This window comes from Schistocerca serialis, chromosome 11, assembly GCF_023864345.2.
Source record: "Schistocerca serialis cubense isolate TAMUIC-IGC-003099 chromosome 11, iqSchSeri2.2, whole genome shotgun sequence".
Lineage (NCBI taxonomy): Eukaryota > Metazoa > Arthropoda > Insecta > Orthoptera > Acrididae > Schistocerca > Schistocerca serialis.
The window spans coordinates 128,010,158-128,032,646 of record NC_064648.1 but is presented as its reverse complement, the minus strand read 5'-3'; the positions used below and the strand labels follow the sequence as shown (position 1 = coordinate 128,032,646).

Genomic DNA, 22,489 nt, shown 5'->3' with positions numbered 1-22,489 from the left:
TGCAGAACTATAGACCTATATCTCTAACGTCGATCAGTTGTAGAATTTTGGAACACGTATTGTGTTCGAGTATAATGACTTTTCTGGAGACTAGAAATCTACTCTGTAGGAATCAGCATGGGTTTCGAAAAAGACGGTCATGTGAAACCCAGCTCGCGCTATTCGTCCACAAGACTCAGAGGGCCATAGACACGGGTTCACAGGTAGATGCCGTGTTTCTTGACTTCCGCAAGGCGTTCGATACAGTTCCCCACAGTCGTTTAATGAACAAAGTAAGAGCATATGGACTATCAGACCAATTGTGTGATTGGATTGAGGAGTTCCTAGAAAACAGGACGCAGCATGTCATTCTCAATGGAGAGAAGTCTTCCGAAGTAAGAGTGATTTCAGGTGTGCCGCAGGGGAGTGTCATAGGACCGTTGCTATTCACAATATACATAAATGACCTTGTGGATGACGTCGGAAGTTCACTGAGGCTTTTTGCGGATGATGCTGTGGTATATCGAGAGGTTGTAACAATGGAAAATTGTACTGAAATGCAGGAGGATCTGCAGCGAATTGACGCATGGTGCAGGGAATGGCAACTGAATCTCAATGTAGACAAGTGTAATGTGCTGCGAATACACAGAAAGATAGATCCTTTATCATTTAGCTACAAAATAGCAGGTCAGCAACTGGAAGCAGTTAATACCATAAATTATCTGGGAGTACGCATTAGGAGTGATTTAAAATGGAATGATCATATAATGTTGATCGTCGGTAAAGCAGATGCCAGACTGAGATTCATTGGAAGAATCCTAAGGAAATGCAATCCGAAAACAAAGGAAGTAGGTTACAGTACGCTTATTCGCCCACTGCTTGAATACTGCTCAGCAGTGTGGGATCCGTACCAGATAGGGTTGATAGAAGAGATAGAGAAGATCCAACGGAGAGCAGCGCGCTTCGTTACAGGATCATTTAGTAATCGCGAAAGCGTTACAGAGATGATAGATAAACTCCAGTGGAAGACTCTGCAGGAGAGACGCTCAGTAGCTCGGTACGGGCTTTTGTCAAAGTTTCGAGAACATACCTTCACCGAAGACTCAAGCAGTATATTGCTCCCTCCTACGTATATCTCGCGAAGAGACCATGAGGATAAAATCAGAGAGATTAGAGCCCACACAGAGGCATACCAACAATACTTCTTTCCACAAACAATACGAGACTAGAATAGAAGGGAGAACCGATAGAGGTACTCAAGGTACCCTCCGCCACACACCGTCAGGTGGCTTGCGGAGTACGGATGTAGATGTAGATGTAGAAGATAGGACAAGCGGATATAGGTGATTCAGGAATCGGTGACTGTGGACTGTCAATAGAAAGCCTGTTTGCACATTCCACCAGTGACCTTGAGACACCAATTAAACTCGGGAGTAGTAAATCAAACATTGTAGAGGGAGGATAGCAAGACATGCTATTGGTGATATTAGAAGAGATTGCTGCGAAGATTGAAGCTACCGAGCAGGAAATCGAGGAAGACAATAAAACAACCCAAGAAAAGATTGAAGCCACTAATCAGAAAATCGAGGAAACCAACAGAACAACCCAAGAAAAGACTGACACTGTCAGTGAGAAGATTCACATGACATTACCAGAACAAGAAATCTGAAACATTCCGTGAACCTTGTAAATAAAAGATGCTCAAAAGCAGGACACACAATTTGTAACCCATGAGAAAGACATTTCTTTAGAGATTGGTCTCGTAATGGCCACACTGATGGTAGATTCATACATACATTATTGAGTAGAGAGAAAATTGTTGTCGTTTATCTGCATTTGTATGAAGTATTATTTGTTATGTACTATGTTTTGATCACTGATGTATTAGGTTTAGTAGGTATTAATCTAATCAGAGATAGTTATTTCATGTGATGTGTGGTGCAGATATAGTAGGATTTTGGTTGTGTTCTGGATGGCACATCTCACTGAGGTGAACCGAAATGAAAATGGTTTCGTTATAATATGATTCAGTAGATATCCAATGTTGTATAGGTCATCAGTTGCAGTAGAGAGGAGTTTTGTTACAATCTACGAGGGCAGTTCAATAAGTAATGCAACACATTTTTTTTCTCGGCCAATTTTGGTTGAAAAAACCGGAAATTTCTTGTGGAATATTTTCAAACATTCCCGCTTCGTCTCGTATAGTTTCATTGACTTCCGACAGGCGGCAGCGCTGTACGGAGCTGTTAAAATGGCGTCTGTAACGCATGTGCGTTGCAAACAACGGGCAGTGATCGAGTTTCTTTTGGCGCAAAACCAGGGCATCTCAGATATTCGTAGGCGCTTGCAGAATGTCTACGGTGATCTGGCAGTGGACAAAAGCACGGTGAGTCGTTGGGCAAAGCGTGTGTCATCATCGCCGCAAGGTCAAGCAAGACTGTCTGATCTTCTGCATGCGGGCCGGCCGTGCACAGCTGTGACTCCTGCAATGGCAGAGCGTGCGAACACACTCATTCGAGATGATCGACGGATCACCGTCAAACAACTCAGTGCTCAACTTGACATCTCTGTTGGTAGTGCTGTCACAATTGTTCACCAGTTGGGATATTCAAAGGTTTGTTCCCGCTGGGTCCCTCGTTGTCTAACGGAACACCATAAAGAGCAAAGGAGAACCACCTGTGCGGAATTGCTTGCTCATCATGTGGCTGAGGGTGACAATTTCTTGTCAAAGATTGTTACAGACGATGAAACATGGGTTCATCACTTCGAACCTGAAACAAAACGGCAATCAATGGAGTGGCGCCACACCCACTCCCCTACCAAGAAAAAGTTTAAAGCCATACCCTCAGCCGGTAAAGTCATGGTTACAGTCTTCTAAGACGGTGAAAGGGTTATTCTGTTCGATGTCCTTCCCCGTGGTCAAACGATCAACTCTGAAGTGTATTGTGCTACTCTTCAGAAATTGAAGAAACGACTTCAGCGTGTTTGTAGGCACAAAAATCTGAACGAACTTCTCCTTCTGCATGACAACGCAAGACCTCACACAAGTCTTCGCACCCGAGAGGAGCTCACAAAACTTCAGTGGACTGTTCTTCCTCATGCACCCTACAGCCCCGATCTCGCACCGTCGGATTTCCATATGTTTGGCCCAATGAAGGACGCAATCCGTGGGAGGCACTACGCGGATGATGAAGAAGTTATTGATGCAGTACGACGTTGGCTCCGACATCGACCAGTGGAATGGTACCGTGCAGGCATACAGGCCCTCATTTCAAGGTGGCGTAACGCCGTAGCATTGAATGGAGATTACGTTGAAAAATAGTGTTGTGTAGCTAAAAGATTGGGGAATAACCTGGTGTATTTCAATGCTGAATAAAACAACCCCTGTTTCAGAAAAAAAATGTGTTGCATTACTTATTGAACTGCCCTCGTATATATGATAGTATGGTTTCAACAAATTACAATTTTTGAGTTGTGTCATTAGGATGGTTTGTAATTTATATGTACCTGTTTTGTAGCGGCTGTTTACAACCAGAGTGAGAAGATTTACCATTCAGTTTGTAAATTTCGTTGTACTTGTAATTATTTGTTTATTCTCTTTGTCACTGTGAACTCTATCTATATTCTGTTCTACCTCCGGTTTCAAAGAAGTCCTTCTGGGGCGGGGTGGGGGGGGGGGAGGGGGGAATGTAAGGGGTCATCCTCCACTTATGTACTGAGTATGATACATATTTGTCTCACACAGGTTGTTGCAGTAGTTACTATCAATAGTCAAGTGCCCAGTGCGCCAAGTAGTCATTGTTGAGACTCTGAGAAAGTAAGTTGGCTGCTAAGCGAGCAGGGTGGATTTCAGCTGGACGGCCGACTGCATTTACAAGTGTTTAACGCCTGTGTTCATCACACAGTGTCATGTGCCTGACCTGCAGCAAATAAGGAATGGTATTAATCGAGTGATTTGTTGATGTGTTTTAAATGTTCATTTGTGCACCGTGATTATGTGACAACCACACCAGGTACCCACGATTTGGATTGCAGAGAGGATTGTGCATTCAGTGAGGACCGTACATTCAGTGCTACATGAAGAATATTGGCGTGTGACAATATTAATAGGTGACCTGTGACGAGTTAACCATTATTATTTTGTCAGATGGAGTAACTGCCTCATTCGTGCTGTTTAGACAATATATTTAGAACCTTAACAACAAAGCATGTACCAGTTATTGCTACCTGACATCCTAATTAGCTTTGTTGAATTTGATACAAGACAACTCCTGTGCAAATATTAACCGATCAGTTGCACATGGTTAAACTATTCTAAACTGTTAGGCTATAATCCACTAGTTAATAACAGTGGGGTAATAATGGAGTGTTTCACATCACAGTCCAAATGAGGAAGTTACAAATACTGCCCAGTGTAACAGATATCTTCAACCACTCCATAACTATAAGGGTTTTTCTTGAGACCTGGCAACAGGGAGTAGTTAAGCCACCACCTAAAGAGGACATTGCCACAGCACCCTCTGATTACTGACCTGTTTGCACCCTTCCTGCACTGTCCAAGGACTTAGTATAAACAGTCTATGACCAGCTAACAAATTGCCTAATCACAAACAACCCACTAGAAGAATTATCAGTCAGGTTTCTGTAAACATTACAGTGAAATAGGTGCCTTAATAATGATGACAGATGATCTGAAGCCTGACTTTGATACACAAGAGGCAACTACCTTGTTATTCTTAGGCCATGTCCTACGTGAGCGACAGAAGTGAACGACTTCTGGATATGTGACACTCCAGTGACAAGCAGCAACATCGGGCGACAACCTTGTGTGTCCTGCATGCGAGTGACCACGTCGCACTACGAGATGACTGCTTAGAGCCAACCAGCTGTTTCTATAAAACAGCCTCCTTAACCTGTACAATACTGCAGCTGGAGAGTAGGACTACAGAATTAAGTTTGCTCAAGAAAACAAAGCGAAAAGGAATGCTCTGCATGAAATTTACAAATGGAGGAATCTCCATGGAGAACTTTGTAAGTATCATCAACTACAAATATCACCAAACAAGTTCTTTGAATACACGTGAATGAGCAGAGGAGCATTCAACTATCTCATCAATAAATTAAATACGAATGTTTCTTTTACATGATCAAGAACTTTTAACAGCCAATAAATGTGGAGGAATAATTATTACATGACTAACTACACTAAATGCAAACATAAGGACAAACAATGACATACAGGGACAACATGTAGCTGTGGTGTAGGGGTAGTGTATACAGTTCGTAATTAAGTGTGAGTTTAAGATCGTGGGTGCAATGCCTGGCAATTGTTATATCTTTACTGACTCAGTTACGATTCTGTATACTGTTGTTGTTGTTGTTGTTGTGGTCTTCAGCCCTGAGACTGGTTTGATGCAGCTCTCCATGCTACTCTATCCTGTGCAAGCTTCTTCATCTCCCAGTAACTACTGCAACCTACGTCCTTCTGAATCTGCTTAGTGTATTCATCTCTTGGTCTCTCTCTACGATTTTTACCCTCCACGCTGCCCTCCAATACTAAATTGGTGATCCCTTGATGCTTCTAGTCAAGTTGTGCCAGAAACTTCTCTTCTCCCCAATCCTATTCAATACCTTCTCATTGGTTATGTGACCTACCCATCTAATCTTCAGCATTCTTCTGTAGCACCACATTTCAAAAGCTTCTATTCTCTTCTTGTCCAAACTATTTATCGTCCATGTTTCACTTCCATACATGGCTACACTCCATACAAATACTTTCAGACACTACTTCCTGACACTTAAATCTATACTCGATGTTAACAAATTTCTCTTCTTCAGAAATGCTTTCCTTGCCATTGCCAGCCTATATTTTACATCCTCTCTACTTCGACCATCATCAGTTATTTTGGTCCCCAAATACCAAAACTTCTTTACTACTTTAAGCGTCTCATTTCCTAATCTAATTCCCTCAGCATCACCTGACTTAATTCAACTACATTCCATTATCGTCATTTTGCGTTTGTTAATGTTCATCTTCTATCCTCCGTTCAAGACACTGTCCATTCCGTTCAACTGCTCTTCCAAGTCCTTTGCGGTCTCTGGCAGAATTACAATGTCATCGGTGAACCTCAAAGTTTCTATTTCTTCTCCATGGATTTTAATACATACTCCAAATTTTTCTTTTGTTTCCTTCACTGCCTGCTCAATATACAGATTGAATAACATCGGGGAGAGGCTACAACCCTGTCTACTAAGTTTTATGTATACTGTCTACACTACATCGCTAAGTATATTTTTAAGGTCTTGCCAAAGAACTTGATCTTCACACCTATCCCAGTATATCACACATATTTAATTCCTAATAAATTACAATGAACGATGAAATTTTACAGAAATGGATATCAAGCTATATGTTGCAGAAGAATCAAATTTTTTCACCGAATAGTTTTCTTAAAATCTGATGTTAAGTAATTCATAGCTGCCATCGCGTCCGCTCCACTGCTTTGCCGAGAAGACATGTGGCTGTCACTCTGTGGCGTACGTGCTGCAGCGACAAGGTCCAAACACATTTGAATTCAAACGTCGCCAGTTGCAGCGAGACACAGGCAGCGACACAGATGTCGCTCACTTAGGGCACTTCCGTAACTACACCTGCGGTTGTGTTTTGTCGCCTGAATCTGTCGCTCACTTTTGTCACGCATGTAGGACACGGCCTTAAACTTAAGCGAAGCTTTTGACATTTCAGACTTCAACATTTTGCTTGTCAAATTTAGCAACCCAAGTGCCTTTTCTAGGTGCTTTGCAGTGGTTTCGCTCGTACCTGACGTCTCGCCAGCAGTGTGTCATGTCGCGCACCTAAAATCACAGTGGAGGCAGGTCGTATCAGGCAATCCCCTGGGTTCAGCATTGGGTCCTATACACTATACTTCGCACATCTACGAAGTGTCATCAGTTTTGTCCTAGTGCAAAAGCCACATGTAAACAGATGACCTTCAGTTGTAGCCAAGTGCAAGACCAATAAACCTCAAGAGAGCTATTGAGAATCTCAGTAGTGACTTATGTGCACTATGAAAATGGAGGCAGAATATGGGGCTAAAGCTCAACCTTCGTAAAAACACAAACACTACTGGCTGACCATTCTAGGCTCATTAGCCCGAATTTTTGGGAATTCCTTGAAATGTCTCCATGTGAGTCATTCCATTAATCTTGGAAGCCACCTTCACTTTTGCTACAATTCTCAGTGACTCAAATGTTCGGTACGACTATGCCTAGAGGGAAAGACGTATGAGACAATGTGCGATATTACAGCGGCACTTCAACATCAAAGGAGAATGTCTTTTTCAATTTCAAATTCAAAGCCATGTTCAATATGTGTCTGTGTAATCCATTATCATGTATTCATGTCATATTTGTCCTCTTGCCACTGTCATCTGCTAGTATGAATGTGTGGTCTGTCTGTAGCTGACACTTTGAGTTTCCTTAGTTGCCAAGAGGTTGCCTTTGTTAAGGACTGGTTAGGCAACCTTATCCGTTGTGAGGTTGGTGCAGGTTGAAACTGCTTACGCTCTCTGGGCCCTTCTGGGTTGCTGAGTAGACGCTGGTGACAGGGCAAGTTAGTTTTAAACTCCCCTAGGACGCCGGTGAGTAGGGATGCTCCGAGTAGTAGCTCTAGTTACTAAGCTGAAGTGTGTAGTAGTTAGCTTTGCTTGGGTTTCCGGTATTCACTCTGGTGTGTGGCATTGATGATTGTGCCGCACCAGCTAAGTAAGTCAGGGAACAGTATTACACTACTGATCATTAAAATTGCTACACCATGAAGATGACGTGCTACAGACGCGAAATTTAACCGACAAGAAGAAAATGCTCTGATATGCAAATATTAGCTTTTCAGAGCTTTCACACAAGGTTGGCGCCAGTGGCAACACCTACAACGTGCTGACACGAGGAAAGTTTCCAACCGATTTCTCATACACGAACAGCAGTTGACCGGCGTTGCCGGTTGAAACGTTGTTGTGATGCCTCGTGTAAGGAGGAGAAATGCGTACCATCACGTTTCCGACTTTGATAAAGGTCGGATTGTAGCCTATCGCGATTGCGGTTTATCGTATCGCGACATTGCTGCTTGCGTTGCTCGAGATCCAATGACTGCTAGCAGAATATGAAATCGGTGAGTTCAGGAGAGTAATACGGAACGCCGTGCTGGATCCCAACGGCCTCGTATCACTAGCAGTCGACATGACAGGCATCTTATCCGCACGGCTGTAACGCATCGTGCAGCCACGTCTCGATCTCCGAGTCAACAGATGGGGACGTTTGCAAGACAACAACCATCTGCACGAACAGTTCGACGACGTTTGCGGCAGCACGGACTATCAGCTCGGAGACCGTGGCTGCGGTTACCCTTGACGCTGCATCACAGACAGGAGCGTCTGCGATGGTGTACTCGACGACGAACCTGGGAGCACGAATGGCAAAACGTCATTTTTTCGGATCAATCCAGGGTCTGTTTTTCAGCATCACGATTGTCGCATCCGTGTTTGGCGACATCGCCGTGAACGCACATTGGAAGCGTGTATTCGTCATCGCCATACTGGCGTATCACCCAGCGTGATGGTATGGGGTGCCGTTGCTTACACGTCTCGGTCACCTCTTGTTCGCATTGACGACACTTTGAACAGTGGACGTTAAGAAACTTCCTGGCAGATTAAAACTGTGTGCCCGACCGAGACTCGAACTCGGGACCTTTGCCTTTCGCGGGCAAGTGCTCTACCAACTGAGCTACCGAAGCACGACTCACGACCGGTACTCACAGCTTTACTTCTGCCAGTACCTCGTCTCCTACCTTCCAAACTTTACAGAAGCTCTCCTGCGAACCTGCAGAACTAGCACTCCTGAAAGAAAGGATATTGCGGAGACATGGCTTAGCCACAGCCTGGGGGATGTTTCCAGAATGAGATTTTCACTCTGCAGCGGAGTGTGCGCTGATATGAAACTTCCTGGCAGATTAAAACTGTGTGCCCGACCGAGACTCGAACTCGGGACCTTTGCCTTTCGCGGGCAAGTGCTCTACCAACTGAGCTACCGAAGCATGACTCACGACCGGTACTCACAGCTTTACTTCTGCCAGTACCTCGTCTCCTACCTTCCACACTTTACAGAAGCTCTCCTGCAGGAGAGCTTCTGTAAAGTTTGGAAGGTAGGAGACGAGGTACTGGCAGAAGTAAAGCTGTGAGTACCGGTCGTGAGTCGTGCTTCGGTAGCTCAGTTGGTAGAGCACTTGCCCGCGAAAGGCAAAGGTCCCGAGTTCGAGTCTCGGTCGGGCACACAGTTTTAATCTGCCAGGAAGTTTCATATCAGCGCACACTCCGCTGCAGAGTGAAAATCTCATTCTGGAAACATCCCCCAGGCTGTGGCTAAGCCATGTCTCCGCAATATCCTTTCTTTCAGGAGTGCTAGTTCTGCAGGTTCGCAGGAGAGCTTCTGTAAAGTTTGGAAGGTAGGAGACGAGGTACTGGCAGAAGTAAAGCTGTGAGTACCGGTCGTGAGTCGTGCTTCGGTAGCTCAGTTGGTAGAGCACTTGCCCGCGAAAGGCAAAGGTCCCGAGTTCGAGTCTCGGTCGGGCACACAGTTTTAATCTGCCAGGAAGTTTCATATCAGCGCACACTCCGCTGCAGAGTGAAAATCTCATTCTGGAAACATCCCCCAGGCTGTGGCTAAGCCATGTCTCCGCAATATCCTTTCTTTCAGGAGTGCTAGTTCTGCAGGTTCGCAGGAGAGCTTCTGTAAAGTTTGGAAGGTAGGAGACGAGGTACTGGCAGAAGTAAAGCTGTGAGTACCGGTCGTGAGTCGTGCTTCGGTAGCTCAGTTGGTAGAGCACTTGCCCGCGAAAGGCAAAGGTCCCGAGTTCGAGTCTCGGTCGGGCACACAGTTTTAATCTGCCAGGAAGTTTCATATCAGCGCACACTCCGCTGCAGAGTGAAAATCTCATTCTGGAAACATCCCCCAGGCTGTGGCTAAGCCATGTCTCCGCAATATCCTTTCTTTCAGGAGTGCTAGTTCTGCAGGTTCGCAGGAGAGCTTCTGTAAAGTTTGGAAGGTAGGAGACGAGGTACTGGCAGAAGTAAAGCTGTGAGTACCGGTCGTGAGTCGTGCTTCGGTAGCTCAGTTGGTAGAGCACTTGCCCGCGAAAGGCAAAGGTCCCGAGTTCGAGTCTCGGTCGGGCACACAGTTTTAATCTGCCAGGAAGTTTCATATCAGCGCACACTCCGCTGCAGAGTGAAAATCTCATTCTGGAAACATCCCCCAGGCTGTGGCTAAGCCATGTCTCCGCAATATCCTTTCTTTCAGGAGTGCTAGTTCTGCAGGTTCGCAGGAGAGCTTCTGTAAAGTTTGGAAGGTAGGAGACGAGGTACTGGCAGAAGTAAAGCTGTGAGTACCGGTCGTGAGTCGTGCTTCGGTAGCTCAGTTGGTAGAGCACTTGCCCGCGAAAGGCAAAGGTCCCGAGTTCGAGTCTCGGTCGGGCACACAGTTTTAATCTGCCAGGAAGTTTCATATCAGCGCACACTCCGCTGCAGAGTGAAAATCTCGTTCTGGAGTGGACGTTAATTTCAGATGTGTTACGACCTGTGGCTCTACCCTTCATTCGATCCCTGCGAAACCCTACATTTCAGCAGGATAATGCACGACCGCATGTTGCAGGTCCTGTACGGGCCTTTCTGGATACAGAAAATGTTCGACTACTGCCCTGGCCAGCACATTCTACAGATCTCTCACCAATTGAAAACATCCGGTCAATGGTGGCCGAACAACTGGCTCGTCACAATACGCCAGTCACTACTCTTGATGAACTGTGGTATCGTGCTGAAGCTGCATGGGCAGCTGTACCTGAACACGCCATCCAACCTCTGTTTGACTCAATGCCCAGGTGTATGAAGGCCGTTATTATGGCCAGAGGTGGTCATTCTGGGTACTGATTTCTCAGGATCTATGCACCCAAATTGCGTGAAAATGTAATCACATGTCCGTTCTAGTATAATATATTTGTCCAATGAATACCCGTTCATCATCTGCATTTCCTCTCGGTGTAGCAATTTTAATGGCCAGTAGTGTAATTTGATTGATTCAGTTTATTCGATCTTTTGTGCAACTGCAACTTGGCATGGACACGGATGAGTGATGCTGTCGCATTGATGTACAGTTTTAGTTAGTTTTGTGTATCATACATGAATGTGTCGAGCACTTTGTGAACTGCTTGTGTTAAATTTTACCATCCAATTTGTGTTTCATACCCACGGAGTTAGTAGCTTGTACTCTGCTGCAGCACGTGGAGGCTCCAGTTCGATGTAAGCATCTCTTGTGTGCAAACTGAAGCCTCAGTTTCATCTCAGCTGACTTGTCTGCCTGCATACAAGTGAAGAAATTTCGATACCTTCCATCTTATCAACATACACTGTATCTTACATCTCCCTCGGCCTTAATGGTCTTGTGGGAACAACATCGCCATGAGATCAAACTCCTCTCTTTCCCACTCCATCATTTAATTACTTTCTGAAAGTCCTTCTCAGTAGCAGCACTCTTGAATAACCTCCTGTAGTATATTGGGGAACTGAATAACATCTCCAGCTTCAGAAGACGTTTAATGACATGTCTACTAAAGGAAAAACAATGATTAGCATTGTCGCCATATGCATTCTTTCTGACCAGATCTTCCTAATTTTCCAGTATTCTGAGATGGTGTAGTCTCCTTAAATTTCCTTTTCCCAGAACTTACTATGTAATGAAATATGTATTTTGTGCTCCTATAAATCCTTCTTACATCTCCCAGTGATGATTGACATTATTATTATTATTATTATTGTTATTATCATATCTATTAGTGGCAGCACCAACAGTGAAACAAGTACAGCAAGTATTAACTTTATTAGTTCTTAGTGAGTATTACATTGTTATTATGGACATTCTAATCATATTAATACTATTTGTCATATTAAAACGCCGATGACCTCGATGTTGAGTGCCCATAAAATCTATTCTTCATATTAAAGTTCGGATTTCTTAGGTAACTTGTAGAGGGCCAGTGTCCTCAGAATAAGCTGCTGGATATTCAAAATTACATAAAAAACATAAAAAATGACGCTTATCAGAATTCACAGAGCTTGCTCACTGAAATTGTGCTGATACTGGTGGCACAAAGGCACACGAAACTTTGTTTTCATAGGGGTTTATGGTTTATAAATGCCAGAACTCAGCTAGTCTATGTTGTGGAGATGCAGTTAATGCTCGTTCACAACTGCAGGCCAGCATGCTGGATGCGACCTATCATTACACTCAAGAGTGATGCATCACACACACACACACACACACACACACACACACACACACACACACACAAAATAGGCTTGCCTCATTAAATACTCGTATCTAAGCTTCAGCTTTTGTTATCAGCAGAAATATACTCAAAACACAGTCATAAAGTTCACTGCCTGCGTGACTTTACATGGACGACTTTACTAGCCGGGCTGTGCCCAAACAAAGCTTACTGTGGAATCATGACACAGTGACTCAGTAAATGTCTTTCCAATACGTCTTCTGAGTCACGTCTCTTCTAACTATGGTGTGTCACCCACTCTGTTGATTCTTGATGGTAATGGTGTCAGACACTACAGTTCACCAAATATAAACTCTGCTTGTAATTATATCATTCTCTACAATTTACTGACACACAGGTCAAGTCTACTTTCATAAACACTGTGAATTCTCTACTGTCCACCAGAACAAAATTTAAAGCAGATTACTTTTTCCTTTGGGCTGTCTCTGGTGTTGGAGTTGTCTGCAGGAACCAAAGAGAAGGGGGAGAGAAGCATTAACTTTTACCTTGTCTTGTTTTTGTATTCCCTGCACCTGCTCCTACACATCCCAGATCCCACTGCCTCAGTCCGCGATGCTGACTGGCAGTATTTTGGGCCTGCCAGCTGCCCTGGCCCTGAATGTGGTATCCAGCCTCCTTGCACTCCAGCCACTTCCGAATAAATTCTGACAGGCTCGTTCAAACTCAAATATCTCCACTATGTATACTCTGGTTGTTATGCTGCTTTCACCAGTCTTAATGTAATGAAATATCACATCAGTTAACATGTTCTCCAGCTATTTACCTCTGTTTATTACACTAAATTGCTTAATTCATTCAATTATGAAACTGAGCATGTGCACAGTTATGACAGCACACTGCCACATCTGATGCTGCTCGTATTTGTGGCCTCAACAATGGCTCTAACCCGACAGGGCTTCGAGCTGAACTAAACTCGGACAGCCAATACAGCTATGTCATTCCATACTGCTGCGAGTATGTGCCAAAGTTCAGTGGCAACAGAGTGATGTGTGCCAGGTTTTTGACAACCCCCAACCAGATGTTTACAGTGCATGATATAGTTGGAGAACGTTCTGTTGATGGTGACAGTTAAAACCCTCTATATCAGAGTACATTAGAACAATGCGTGGTTTTGAATTATTTTGTTGAAAGATGATGTCACGGGGATTACAGAGGTAGGCAGAACCACAGGTTTCAATACATTATAAATACAGGGTGATTATAATTAAACTTTCAAACCACTGTAGAAATAATATCACTGGTCAGAATGACATAAAATTGCAATGGAATATTATCAGAGGAGGAGGAAGATGTATGGCAAAAGAAAAATAAATAATTACAAAATGTAGCAATAGATGCCGCTGTAAGCATCATAATTTAATAGTGGTCAACTACAAATGACAAATGAATCAGATTAGATTAGATTAATACTAGTTCCGTGGATCATGAATACGATATTTTGTAATGATGTGGAACGAGTCAAATTTTCCAATACATGACATAATTAAGTTAATTTAACAACATACTTAAGTTAATATAACAACTTTTGATTTTTTTATTTTTTTTTATTTTTTATTTTTTTTAATAATTTTTCCCCCTTAATTTATATCTAAAAATTCCTCTATGGTGTAGAAGGAGTTGTCATTCAGAAATTCTTTTAATTTCTTCTTAAATACTTGTTGGTTATCTGCTAGATCTTTGATACTATTTGGTAAGTGACCAAAGACTTTAGTGGCAGCAACAACGTCTAAGGTGTACATTTGATGTTAAACAAATTGTATTACTCAGTGTGCATGGGTGTACAAGTATGATATTGTTAGTTATGTAAGCCCATTCCCCACAGCAAGGTCACATCACATCGTATGGGAAAAATCAGTTTTTAATTGTCCTCGGGCCAAAAACCGCAAAAAAGCATCACTCACATGGGCTTTTTGATTGTCCTGAAGCCAAAAACCGCATAAAAAGCATCAATCAAAATCAAATCAGCTTATTAATTTCTGTGTGACTGGCGCAAAACGTGTTCCATATGCTGTCTATCGTTTTTGCCAGTTGAAATCGAGAAACAGCACGTTCCACAACTGATCGAAGTGTTTCCAGGGTCACGTTCAGAATGTGTTGTGCAATGTGTGCCTTCAATGCAGTTATGTTTGCAATTGGAACACTGAACGCGACATCTTTCAAATAGCCCCACAGCCAAAAGTCTCAAGAATTAAGGTCAGGTGATTGGGACGGCCAGGCTGTAGGGAAATGGCGGCTGATAATTCTAGCATTTCTGAAATGTCACTTCAGCAGCTGCTTAACTGGATGTGCAATGTGCGGGGGTGCGCCATCTTGCATAAAAATGATGCCATCCATGCTGTTAGAGAGCTGGAATGACGTTGCGTAAAAGTCTCTCATAGCGCTTACCAGTGACGGTACAGGTAACAGGACCGGAAGCACCAGTCTCTTCGAAAAAATATGGCCCTATGGTAAATGATGCCGTAAACCTGCACCAAACAGTAACCTTTTCAGGATGAAGTGGTACTAGTTGATTTACTTGTGGATTTTTCGTTGCCCATATTCCACAATTCTGCGAATTTACATATCCTGTCAGATGGAAGTTGGCTTCATCTGTCCGCAAAATCTTCCACGGCCAGTCGTTGTCCACTCCCATGCAAGCAAGAAATTCTAAAGCAAAGGTCTCTCTTGCTGGCAGGTCAACAGGGTGCAACTCGTGCATACGGGAAATTTTGAATGGATAGCAAAGAAGGATGTCTCAGGATTTTATGCACCGTGCTCACGGGTATGTCCAACGTTCGGGCAGTTCTCGGTGCACCACACGTTTGCACTCCGCCACTCGTCTCCTCCTGCACTGCTGTGGCCACTGCTCCCACTGACGTCGAATCAATTCGTTTCCTCCCTCTACCAGGTTGTGCACCAGAAGAACCCGTTTTTTCGAATTTCCGATTCATTTTCTCCAGACCCACGGCAGTTATCGGACTGACACCTTTTTTCAAACTCTTCAATGTCCTGAACTTCTGCAGAGCGACGTGTGCACAGTCATCATGCTTGTAACACAGCTTTAAAAACGGAGTGCGATCCTGCATTGAGACAGTCATGGTGAATGTCGCACATGCGAAAGGAGGGAAACCTGTGTGCCCTACATCTTTATACCGTCAGTGGGTCATGTGCATGACAGGTGTTTTCATTCACGTATTCTGAGACATATAGCTCCATCTGTTGATCAGTTTTCATAGTGGTACTTTCTGGCAGATTAAAACTGTGTGCCGGGCCGAGACTCGAACTTGGGACCTTTGCCTTTTGCGGGCAAGTGGCTAAGCCATGTCTCCACAATATCCTTTCTTTCAGGAGTGCTAGTTCTGCAAGGTTCGCAGGAGAGCTTCTGTAAAGTTTGGAAGGTAGGAGACGAGGTACTGGCAGAAGTAAAGCTGTGAGAATGGGGCATGAGTCGTGCTTGGGTAGCTCAGTTGGTAGAGCACTTGCCCGCAAAAGGCAAAGGTCCCGAGTTCGAGTCTCGGTCGGGCACACAGTTTTAATCTGCCAGGAAGTTTCATATCAGCACACACTCCGCTGCAGAGTGAAAATCTCATTCTGGAATTTTCATAGTATTCTTTTCTTCTTCTGCCATATGTTTTCCCCTTCTCTGATAATATTCCGCTGCAATTTGACGTCATTCTGACCAGTGGTGTTATATCTATAACGTTTTGAAAGTTTAACTCACTTATAATCGCCCTGTATAAAGGCTGCTATGCGAAGTATCATCTATGTACTGTGTACCATATGGTGCACTTTTCTATGACGTCAGATGCTAGCCATGTGTGAGAATGACGAATGCAACCTGGCAACCTTCACTCTGTCTGGAGCCTCCACACTGCATCTATCCACCGCAAGGTTGTAATGGGAACTGGGACTCAGAAGGTGTTGTTCTGCCAGTCCTGTGTCCAGCACCTTCATCGGGTGCCCCACTGCTGGCACGCCTCTCTCTGCTTCTCTAGTACCTCCTCCCGTGGAAGTCAAACACGCGCCAGAACAAATGGACGTGGCCAGCCCATAGAGGGCTCTGCATCCGCGGCGGCTATTCCGCGCAGCAGCTCTCGCGCAGTGAGGGCGCCACTGCTACACCATGTGCAGACCACAGCCAATAGCCGCTCCCTCCGGTTTCGTATATAGGGACCCGCTCTGACCTAGTCCAGCCCCCTCCTTTCCTGTGTCCTTTTCCTGGGCTCCCTCTCCCCCCTTCCGCCCTCTTTCTTCCACACCTCCCCTCTCTTTGCCTCCTTCTCTCCTCCGAGTCCTTTTACATTTCCCTCCTCTGCTTCCTCTCATTCCGTCTCGTGCCTGCCCTTCTCCCCCTTTATTAGTCCTCTCCCTCCTTGGTTCCCTCCCCCTTTTCGTTTTTTCCTCTCCTCCCTCCTTGTTTTTCCCCCCTACTCCAGGTGTCCCCCCCCCCCCATCTGCCTTGGATCGGGAGTGCCATCTTTGTGCTGCCTTTTTCGTGCAGTGTTTTACAGTGTGTTTTTCCAGTGCGTGCTCCGTGTTGTGTCTTTTGGGAAGTGTAGCGAACAGCCATCATACTGCCGCTGGGTGAGCCTTTTTTTTGTTTGTTTTTTTTTTTTTTTTATCACTTGCGAACAGAAACCAGACTGTCGCCATGTTTTTTAATTGTGTGTCTACTATGCTACTTGTCAGATTCCTGTGTATTTTATCAACATTGCCATCCCCTTTTGCTTTCTGTTTTAACTTTCCGCATTCTTACGCCATTTCCCACTTTAAATCACCATTATATCACCTGTTTTTTCTTGTTTCTTTCTTCTTCCTTTTTTTTAAAAAAAGTCTGTAGGCTGTAGAGCAGCGTAGTAAGCTGCTGCCAGCCCGCCCCCTTCGGGGGGAATTGAAAATCAATAAAGAAAAAAAAAAACCCTAGTCCAGTCAGTCTGGTACTCGCTCTGGATTGCGTCTCTATCTCGGTGGTACTGCGTTCTGGTCGTTGCTCGTTGTTGACATTTGCCTGGCTCTGGTTCCGAGTGGATTTACTGTTGGTGTTTGGTGTTGTGGTTTCTACAAGCCCCGTTGTTTATCTCTTCCTTGTTGTGTCGGTCATAGTCGGTCGTTGTCGGTCTGTCGTCCGACTCGTCCTGTGTCTACCCGGTGGTGCGTGCTCCACCGCCGGCGGCTTCCCCGCCTGGCGGCTCCGGTCCGCAGCCCAAGGCGTTCCTGCGGTTGGTTTTGGTTACTACAGCTTCAACATCAATGGAGCCCACAGCATTAGTTTTTGCCGATAGCTGAAATGCTGGCAGCTGGCCGCGGTGGCTGAGTGGTTCTAGGCGTTTCAGTCCAGAACGGGTGGTTTGAATCCTGCCTCGGGCATGGTTGTGTGTGGTGTCCTTAGGTTTAAGTAGTTCTAAGTGTAGGGGACTGATTACCTCAGATGTTAAGTTCCACAGTGCTTAAAGCCATTTGAAATGCTGGCAATCTGCCTGCCGAAGCCCGTAGTACATTTGTCAGCACGTTGACTTTACGGATTGCTGCTTTCGTGTTGTCGGCATTTCAGTGGCGAGATGTGTGGATGTAGATCTTGTTCCATTGACACTACATCAAGGGTGAGACTTGGCCTCCTCAATAATTTTCTGCCATTCCTGTCTGGACTTTGCCGTGGACCCCCAATTACGGCAACCGACTCGGACAGCGTCCTCTCCGACTCGACCTCTTCTTCCTCCAGGTTTTACTGCAGCAGGCTTTCCTTGGGGGATCTGTCTCATCGAGTCACATCACATGTCCAGTCCATCTCAGTCTACACACCTTTATGAACTCGATCCACACAGCTTTATGAACTCGATCACATCATCCTCCTTATAGTAGTCATAAAGTTCGTCATTCTTTCGTCACAGACACAGACACAGACCGCACTGCAGTTCCTTCTCTAAATCCTCGCACAAACGAAAAAACGGCTGACATCGAAATAAGTGTCCAAGGAATAGAAAAGCAACTGGAATCACTCAACAGAGGAAAGTCCACTGGACCTGACGGGATACCAGTTCGATTCTACACAGAGTACGCGCAAGAACTTGCCCCCCTTCTAACAGCCGTGTACTGCAAGTCTCTAGAGGAACAGAGGGTTCCAAATGATTGTAAAAGAGCACAGGTAGTCCCAGTCTTCAAGAAGGGTCGTCGAGCAGATGCGCAAAACTATAGACCTATATCTCTGACGTCGATCTATTGTAGAATTTTAGAACATGATTTTTGCTTGAGCATCACGTCGTTTTTGGAAACCCTGAATCTACTACGTAGGAAGCAACATGGATTCCGGAAACAGCGATCGTGTGAGACCCAACTCGCTTTATTTGTTCATGAGACCCAGAAAATATTAGATACAGGCTCCCAGGTAGATGCTATTTTTCTTGACTTCCGGAAGGCGTTCGATACAGTTCCGCACTGTTGCCTGATAAACAAAGTAAGAGCCTACGGAATATCAGACCAGCTGTGTGGCTGGATTGAAGAGTTTTTAGCAAACAGAACACAGCATGTTGTTATCAATGGAGAGACGTCTACAGACGTTAAAGTAACCTCTGGCGTGCCACAGGTGAGTGTTAGGGGACCATTGCTTTTCACAATATATATAAATGACCTAGTAGATAGTGTCGGAAGTTCCATGCGGCTTTTCGCGGATGATGCTGTAGTATACAGAGAAGTTGCAGCATTAGAAAATTGTAGTGAAATGCAGGAAGATCTGCAGTGGATAGGCACTTGGTGCAGGGAGTGGCAAGTGTCCCCTAACATAGACAAATGTAATGTATTGCAAATACATAGAAAGAAGGATCCTTTATTGTATGATTATATGATAGCGGAACAAACACTGGTAGCAGTTACTTCTGTAAAATATCTGGGAGCATGCTTGCGGAACGTTTTGAAGTGGAATGATGATATAAAATTAATTGTTGGTAAGGCGGGTACCAGGTTGAGATTCATTGGGAGAGTGCTTAGAAAATGTAGTCCATCAACAAAGGAGGTGGCTTACAAAACACTCGTTCGACCTATACTTGAGTATTGCTCATCAGTGTGGGATCCGTACCAGATCGGGTTGACGGAGGAGATAGAGAAGATCCAAAGAAGAGCGGCGCGTTTCGTCACAGGCTTATTTGGTTATTTGGTAACCGTGATAGCGTTACGGAGATGTTTAATAAACTCAAGTGGCAGACTCTGCAAGAGAGGCGCTCTGCATCGCGGTGTAGCTTGCTCTCCAGGTTTCGAGAGGGTGCGGTTCTGGATGAGGTATCGAATATATTGCTTCCCCCTACTTATACCTCCCGAGGAGATCACGAATGTAAAATTAGAGAGATTAGAGCGCGCACGGAGGCTTTCAGACAGTCGTTCTTCCCGCGAACCATACGCGACTGGAACAGGAAAGGGAGGTAATGACAGTGGCACGTAAAGTGCCCTCCGTCACACACCGTTGGGTGGCTTGCGGAGTATAAATTTAGATGTAGATGTAGTCAATGAAACCCTGTCTGCACAGCACAGTCAGTGTACAGCCCTCTTGTGTTTTGCAGAAAGCTACGACGTGTACGTGAAGTGCGACGAGCTGGCGCCGCCGTTCGATGTAGTGTCGGCAGTGGCGCCGCTGGTGCCGAGCAGCAGTAGCAGCCCCTGCGGGCCGCCGGTAGGCGACGAGGAGGAGGGGTGCGGGGGCGCCGTAGAGGCGGTCCGCGGCCTTGCCAGGTCCACGCCAGACCAGCTGCAAACCTGGCACCTGTGTTCCATCGTCGCTGACCGTTGCTTCCACTCGTGCTCTGCACGGGGGTACGTACGCCACTGGAGGCCCAGGCCATTAACCGTTCGTCTTCTTCCCTTCATAAGTTTCCTCTATGCACTACCACCTATCTTTCCTACTTTCCGAGACTATCATCTGTTACCAAGTGCACCACACACCACTCTGGTCCACCCGTCCCTCCCCCCCTCCGTAGGAGACAGCAAACTGGTGCCGTGCAGCACCACCTTTATCTGTGATAACGGCCTCTATTCTGTGAGGAAGGAAGTCCACAACTTTCCTCGTGTACAGGGGCTGGGCGAAGGTATGGAAACACCGAGAGAAGTGCATGCTCGAACTAGAATGCAGATGCTAGCTACCCTGGATTGTTGTGCTGTCGAATTTGACCACAAACGGAACATGTGCAATGTCCTCAATACACTATGAGATCAAAAGTATCTGGACACCTGGCTGAAAATGACTTAAAATTTCGTGGCGCCCTCCATCGGTAATGCTGGAATTCAATATAGTGTTGGCTCACCCTTAGCCTCAATGACAGTTTCCACTCTTTCAGGCATGCATTCAGTCAAATGCTGGGGAATGGTAGCCCATTCTTCACGGAATGCTGCACTGAGGAGAGGTGTCGATGTGGGTCAGTGAGGCCTGGCACGGCATTCCAAAACGTGTGTTCTATAGGATTCAGCTCAGGACTCTGTGTAGGCTACTCCATTACAGGGGTGTTATTGTTGTGTAACCATTCCGCCACAGGCCGCCCGTTATGAACAGGTGCTCGAGCACGTTGAAAGATGCACTCACCATCCCCGAATTGATCTTCAACAGTGGGAAGCAAGAAGGTGCTTAAAACATCAGTGTAGAACTGTGCTGTGATAATGCCACTCAAAACAACAAGGGGTGCAGCCCCATCAATGAGAAACATGACCACACCGCAACAGCGCTGCTTCTGAATTTTACTGTTGGCACTGCACACTCTAGCAGTTGACAGATGTTAACTTGTGGCTCTTTCTGCACTCTCACATACCATCAGTGTTTGCCATTCCAATAGTATCTTTGGTTCGAGGTCATTATTACACAGTGCAAAGACCCTGACTTTGCCAGTGTGTTTATTACATTCCTTAAGACATTGCTTTGAAATAATTCTAATAAGTTTACTTTGCAATATTTCAGTGGACTAGACTTTCAAGAAAATAATAAAATCTATATGTACTTATAATCAGAAAATAACATTGAGAAATGTAAAAAAAAAAAAAAAAAATAATTTGGTGTGTATGAGGTACAGTGTTTCAGAGCTATAATTTCTGACCACATATGGACCTTTAAGAGTTAATTGTGCTCTAACCAGGTAGTGTCTCTAAATGTTTTCTGTTTTTACACTCCTCATTCCTGTCATAGTATCAAAAATGAGGATGTTTAAATGAAATAAGATCTCTATGCAGGCTTTCCACAAAACAGGTGATGCTTAGGGGTCATTTATTCTCGAGGTACTCTTGATGTGCCTTCATTGACGAAAAAGTGATTGATATGCGCTTCCATCTACATCATGTTCAGTGCTTGTTATGCTTTTACTACTAAATGACTATATAAATGTGGCCCAAAAGAGGTGCAATTATTGGTTTCATAAAATGGATTACTAAGCAAACATGTAACAGAAGGTGATGTTATGGAGGATTTATTTTACTGCACATCTCTCAAAATGCATACTATTTTCTTTTAAGACCTATTCACATCCCATTTACACAGATCTTTCATGGGTAGGTACTTGTGATTGGATGGGAAAGAGAATGCATGTCAACATCGCACAAAGCTGCCATCAAAAGCACTTTAAAACACATTCATAGAACAAGGTTCTCAAGACACAAACAGGCGAACACAAACTAATGTCCAATTGTGCTCTGTATTAAAAAGATGGTCCCTCAACACATATCAGTGCATGGTTCAGAGGAAAGATGGACTATTGCGAGTGGAATCAGTCTCATGGTTGAGAAATCAAAATTCCAAACCATGAGGCAAGTATCACTTAACCGACTCGCATTCCTACAGCGAGAGAAAGGACAACATTTAGTTGTGCAATCTACACACACCAAGGAAAGCAAAGAATGAACAAAGGGATCAGTCATGTCAGAGACAGTTGGCTGCAAAAATTTGTTGAAAGTATAAAGTACTTAATGATAGATAGGTCTCAATGCATGCAGGTACTTATTGAGTGTATATGGTCCCACTCTGCTTCATGCCTAACAACTTAACTGGAAACTGTGAAATTACAAACATATGAGGGTCTAACAGACAAAGGTGGTGATAGTGGACACAAAGATTTACCAGTTAAAATAGTATTGAATGTATGATATTTACCTTATGGTTCATGAACTGTCACGTAAACAAGT

At 44.6% G+C, this 22,489-nt stretch overlaps 1 protein-coding gene across 1 annotated transcript in view; it reads left to right on the top strand.

The window, feature by feature from the left end:
* LOC126426932 (uncharacterized) overlaps positions 1 to 22,489 on the top strand; it is a 126,540-nt gene that overhangs the window by 38,758 nt on the left and 65,293 nt on the right. The window contains exon 2 of the mRNA XM_050089040.1: positions 19,894 to 20,143. Coding sequence (XP_049944997.1) covers positions 19,894 to 20,143 — 250 coding nt within the window. The remainder of the gene's footprint in view (positions 1 to 19,893; positions 20,144 to 22,489) is intronic.